This window comes from Triticum urartu, chromosome 2, assembly GCF_003073215.2.
Source record: "Triticum urartu cultivar G1812 chromosome 2, Tu2.1, whole genome shotgun sequence".
NCBI lineage: Eukaryota > Viridiplantae > Streptophyta > Magnoliopsida > Poales > Poaceae > Triticum > Triticum urartu.
Window position 1 is genome coordinate 103,178,759 of NC_053023.1, and position 6,092 is coordinate 103,184,850.

The 6,092-nt window shown below is 50.4% G+C and overlaps 1 protein-coding gene across 1 annotated transcript; it reads right to left on the minus strand.

The window, feature by feature from the left end:
• Nucleotides 1-1,865: 1,865 nt before the first annotated feature.
• Nucleotides 1,866-3,535, minus strand: LOC125535281. The gene is made up of 3 exons (XM_048698340.1): nucleotides 3,167-3,535; nucleotides 2,830-2,944; nucleotides 1,866-2,753 (listed from the first exon to the last, which is right to left on the minus strand). Exons 1-3 carry the CDS (start codon nucleotides 3,533-3,535, stop codon nucleotides 2,278-2,280), a joined length of 960 nt encoding a protein of 319 aa, XP_048554297.1. The 3' UTR covers nucleotides 1,866-2,277.
• Between the last annotated feature and the right edge of the window lie 2,557 nt (nucleotides 3,536-6,092).

The following is a 6,092-nucleotide window of genomic DNA, read 5'->3' on the forward strand; positions in this document are numbered from 1 at the left end:
TCAAACAAGCTGGCAGGTTAGGCACCAAAAACAAAGACAAGGGGCCTCAAAGCGATGACAACGACGAGGAACCCGGATCACCGAATAGAGGAGGGCAAAAGAAATCTCTCCAGCAAATCCAAACGGTGAATATGGTAAACACCACCCACACTCCCAACCCGGACCAGATAAACACCCTTAGGGATGTCGACCTAACGAAACAAGTCAGCCCGCAAAACAAACTAGGGCCAATCACCTTCAGCCAAATGGATCGTCCGGTCAACACTAGTCACGGCAATCCAGTCGCACTAGTCCTCGACCCAATAATTGACGGGTTCCACCTCACAAGAGTCCTTATGGACAGAGGCAGCAGTCTAAATCTGCTTTACCAGGACACATTGCGCAAGATGGGCATCGATCATTCGATGATCAAACCCACTAAAGCCACCTTTAGAGGTAGTATACCAGGCGTGGGGGCCAGCTGCACCAGCTCCATCGCCCTCGAGGTAGTCTTCGGATCACCAGACAATTACCATGCCGAAGAGTTAATCTTCGACATCGTCCCCTTTTGCAGTGATTATCAGGCACTGCTCGGGCGAACTGCTTTTGCTCAATTCAACGCGGTGCCACATTATGCCTACCGTAAACTCGAGATGCCCGGGCCGTGCGGCGTCATCATGGTCAATGGCGAGGCCGAACTCTCTCTCGGTACCGTAGAGTACGCCGCCGCTTTAAAACAGCAGAGGCAATGGAGGGCACCTTTCAGTCAAATCTTGAGTCGACGGCCAAACCCCCGGACACATTCAAAGTAGTCTGAATTACTTCACGGCAGGATAGCCCATCTCGTCCAGGGCTCAACTAAACATTCCAGCGAAGTCCAAAACATGCCACATATCGCGGCTCAACCGCTCTCCGGCACACAAATATTTCTTACATTTCCTTTGCAGGCTCACCTTTGCGCAGACCGGGACTCGTGACATGGTAATAGCTCGAACGCACAAGGGAATCTGTAGATATTCCTTGCGACGTCCATCCGACCATACTCCGGATCTGCACACAGCTTCTTCCTCCCTGGTCCCAACAGGTTCCACAGTCATATTCCCCTTTTTATCACACTACCTGTACTCATACGCTTCAACGTATTATTCAAATACAACATGTGGATTTATATGATGCTTATTTGCTTTTATTTCTTATTGAAACTCTTTTGTTAAGTGGCATCCGTACACCACAATATGCCTTTGCCAGGGGCTTCGTTTTACCCATAATACGACAATAAAGTCCGAACACCTTCACGGAAGTTTGGCATCCTGAACTTATAACAATATATGCATCAACTCCGAATCATGTCTTGGGTCAAATGTTGGGTTTGCCCGGCTCCCATGTTTTGCTGCCTTACGTTCCGCTATATCGGCTAAGCAGCACCGGGAGAACTACTGCGATTGTGTCCCGGTTCTTCCGGACGGGCACCTCAGTAGAGAAAGCCGAAAACTGACTATCATGATACGGCAAGAGCTAGTCAGCTGTTCGAGAGGTTGTAAAATCTTTAAGGATTTCTCCCACATAATGCCATAACCAATGCAGCGTGCGATGGATCGGTTCTTCTTCCCATCAGGTGCCTATAGGGCCCCTCGTGCGGTCTTCCAAACACCAGGGGCTGCGCCTACCTTCCTAATGCTCCTATGGCTAAGTGAGAATGATAAAGCCCTATAGTCCGATTGCCTAGTTTGCTGTGCTGAACACCTCCTTCAAAGGACCCAAACTGGGGTAAAGAGTGATCAGGTTTATCCCGAACACCCATGTATTTCTTACAAGGGGGCAGAAGCCGATGACTGGCCAACTCTCAGGTTTAATATATAAAACGGCCGCGCAGGACGGTAAACTTTTATAACAGGTAATAAATAATAGAAATGACCTTGTTCACACATTACAAAGGACAACATGGCTATATTCATGGAAATATAATGTCCTTGGTGCATTGCTCCACCGCAAGGCAGGATCCTTTTAGGACACTTTCATAATACAATTCGGGCTTGCGGTGCTCCTTTCCCTCTGGCGGTCCCTCGGTCATCAGCTTTTTAGCATCCATCTTCCCCCAGTGCACCTTTGCGCGGGTAAAGGCCATTCATGCACCTTCTATACAGACTGACCATTTGATGACATCAAGTCGAGGGCAGGCACTAACAAGTCGCTTCATGAGCCTGAAGTAGCTACCTGGAATCGGCTCGGCGGGCCATAGACGGATAATCAAATCCTTCATGGCTAGTTCGGCCACCTTATGCAATTCGATCAGCTGTTTCAGTTGATCGATAAAAGGCACCGGATAATTCGGTGCCAGATACTGCGACCAGAAGAGCTTATCCATAGTATTCCCCTCTTCGGCTCGGTAGAATTGGGAGGCATCCGATATGCTGCGAGGAAGTTCTGCAAATACCCCTGGAGAAATCTGAACTTAAAATTATAAAGCATAATTTTCTCCTCAAATACTTGCTTTACTTGGAAGAAGGCCTTACTCGCCATGATTTCCCTCGCCTCTTGGATCTCTTGCAAGGCGCCTTGGGCATCACACACGGCCTGATGAGCCCTGCTGAGTTCGGATTCTTTCTCTGTTAAACTCTGCTCCAGGGTCTCACATTTTTCCATGGCCTCTTGGAGCTCTCGCTCAGCTTCCACAACCTTGGCCTCGTGCTTCTCACGAAGAGCCTGCTCTATGGCTGCCTTTTCCTTGGCCTCGGCAACAGCCTTCTTCAGAGCCTCGACTTCAGTCATCACCCCTGGCGCAAATCATGACACATATTCTATCATACTGAAAATTCGTTCGCACTGAACACAAACAAGATTTGTGCATACCTTGTTGATCTGCCAACTGCCTTTTTAACTGGCCAAGCTCCGGTTCGGCCCGCTCCAGACTTTGATTCAGTCTGGAAACCTCCGCGGTATGAGCGGCAGTAGCCGCTACAGACGCCTGCATACAAAAGAAGAGAGATAGTGTCATCAAATGAGTCTTCCTGTGAAAAATATATTTGATCCTCTGTCCAGTTCTTTCGTTCACCGGATAGTGTATCAGGGGCTACTATCCATACTATGACACTATTCAAAACCGTATAAAACATATCTCAAAACCTCTTATAAGGTCGATACAGGCTTCATTCAGTCCATTTTCAGCGGACTGAACCTTCTCAATCACCGCACCCATAAGGGCACGGTGTTCGCCGATGATGGAGGCACTCTTCAGCGCCGCCAATGAAGCACCCGGCGCCTCTGGTTGGACAGAGGTTGCCGGTGGAACAGGGACGCACTCTCTAGCTGGGGAAGGCCGCCTGCTTGATTCCGGAGCCGTACGGGTCTCCGAAACTGTGTCCGACTGGGGGTCGAATTCAAGATGGTCCCCGCCGTCGACTCCTGTTGGGATCTTCTCCCCCATGTCTCTGGCCCCTGAGGTTTGATCTCCAGGCGCCGCCTTCACGATTTTCTCCACCCCTCCTTGTACGGAGTCCCTCTGGGACGAAGCCTCAGTGTTGATCACATATTCGGGGGGAGGGGCCTTTGGCGGCATCCCGCTCTCCATAGCATCCGAGCTTAGCAAGTCCTCTGATGAGGATTGTTCGAAACGGGACCCCGTCGTACTACAAAAAATATGGCTCAGGTTAAAATACTATGCCATGATGGGTTCGAACACATGAACGTGTTCGGATTTTATATACTTACGAGTTCACTAGGGGCTAGGCCCTAGGATCCCACGCCGGGCTGCTATCGTGACGGTAGTGGACTCTTTCGGAAGAAGAGTTTTTTTGCTTTTAAGTGACTCAGCCTCCAAGTGTACGGAGGCCGTCCTCTTCTTTCTTCCCCCGCTGGGGATTAGTCTTCCTCCTCCTCGTTCTCTTCGGAGGCAGGATGGGCATGGGGACGAAGGCCGCCCCGGGTCTTTTTGGCCTCCTTTTCGGTCTTCTTCTCCGGCACCTTGTAAGGCGCTGGGTCCAGCATCTTCATCAGAAGTGGGCCGGCCGGTTCTTCGGGCAGCGGGGCTGGACATTGGATCCGCCCCGCCTTCTTCGTCCAGCCCTAGGAGGGTTGTGTAGAACACATTAAGCATTTCCCTTGAGTTATGTGAATAAAACGTATGATAACTTACCGAGCTTGTAGGGCGGGACAGTTGGTACCCGCGGTCCTCGGCCGAGTCCGGCCATGTTTTGTCGGGCTTAAAAAGCACCTTCCAGATGTCTTCGTGCGAGGAGCCAAAGAGCTCTCGCAGGGTCTAGTTCTTGGCCGGATCGAATTCCCATAGATTGCAAGTCCGATGTTGACAAGGTAGGATCCGACGGACTAACATCACCTGCACTACATTGATAAGTTCCATATTCTTGTCTTCCAAATCCTTGACGCGTGTCTGGAGCGCCAACAGTTCGTCGGACGAAGACCAGTCCAGGCCCTTCTTGAGCCAGGATGTAAGCCGTAGAGGGGCTCCGGATCGGAACTCGGGAGCAGCAGCCTACTCCCTACCGCGCGACTCAGTAATGTAAAACCACTCCTGTTGCCACTCCCTGACAGAATCATTGAAGGTGCCTGTTGGCCATGTGACGTTGGGCATCTTGCTCACCATAGAGCCCCCGCACTCAGTGTTCTCACCGCCCACTACCTTGGGCTTCACATTAAAGATCTTCAACCATAAGCTAAAGTGTGGCGGGATGTGGAGAAAAGCCTCACACACGACAATGAATGTCGAAATGTTGAGGAAGGAATTGGGGGATAGATCATGAAAATTGATCCCGTAATAATACATGATGCCACGAACAAATGGGTGGAGGGGAAACCCTAGCCCACGGATAAAATGAGGTAGGAATACGACCCTTTCGTGGGGTTCCGGGGTAGGGACGATCTGTCCCGCCGTCAGGAGACGGTGGCCGATTTCCTGGGCTAGATACCCGGCCTCCCGAAGTTTCTTGATGTCCTTCTTCCGGACGGTAGAGGCCATCCACTTGCCTCCCGCTCTGGACATGTTCGGAGTGTTTTTGCGGAGAAGATGCGAACTTGGGTGCTGGAGCTCGAGTGCGCAAGAATGGATGGGCAGGGAAGAAGAAGGCGTGGGTAAAAAAGAGGAGTCCTTATCCCTTTATAAGGACGGTAGAAACTGCGTGCCTCCCCACTTTCCTGGTAAAACTTGCTTATTCCCCAAGCGCCGTGATTGATGGCGAGGTTGGGTTACCCACACCCGTATTGATGAGGATCCCGGGATAAGGGGACACGATCTTTGCTTCGACAAGACGTGCCAAAAAAACCGCCTCACAATATGTGCAGTGGCCGGTTGAGAAAAAACGGGTCAAATAATAACCGGGGCCATGGCGTGATGTCACGTTATGAAAAGTTGTCAGCAGATTAGATTTGTGGAAATATTATACTCTCTACGGTGGTATGTGGAATTTTTTTTGCAGAGCGGACACTATCCTTGTGTTCAAAATCTGCTATGGAGTATTCGGAGGAGGAACCCGCCTTGCAATGCCGAAGACAATCTACGCGTCAGACTCATCGTCATTGAAGCCTAGTTCATGGGCTACTGACGGAGTCCTGGATTAGGGGGTCCTCGGACAGCCGGACTATATACTTTGGCCGGACTGTTGGACTATGAAGATACAAGATTGAAGAGTTCGTCCTGTGTCCGGATGGGACTCTCCTTTGCGTGGAAGGCAAGCTTGGCGATTCGGATATGTAGATCTCCTCCCTTGTAACCGACTCTGTGTAACCCTACCCTCCTCCGGTGTCTATATAAACCGGAGGGTTTTAGTCCGTAGGACAACAACAATCATACCATAGGCTAGCTTCTAGGGTTTAGCCTCTCCGATCTCGTGGTAGAACAACTCTTGTAATACTCATATCATCAAGATCAATCAAGCAGGAAGTAGGATATTACCTCCATCGTGAGGGCCTGAACTTGGGTAAACATTGTGTCCCCCGCCTCCTGTTACCATCTGCCTTAGACGCACAGTTCGGGACCCCCTACCCGAGATCCGCCGGTTTTGACACCGACAACGATCACCGGTTGTATCTGGCACTTGAAAGGGTGTGTTTTATTAAGTATCTGGTTCTAGTTGTCATAAGGTCAAGGTACAACTCCGGGT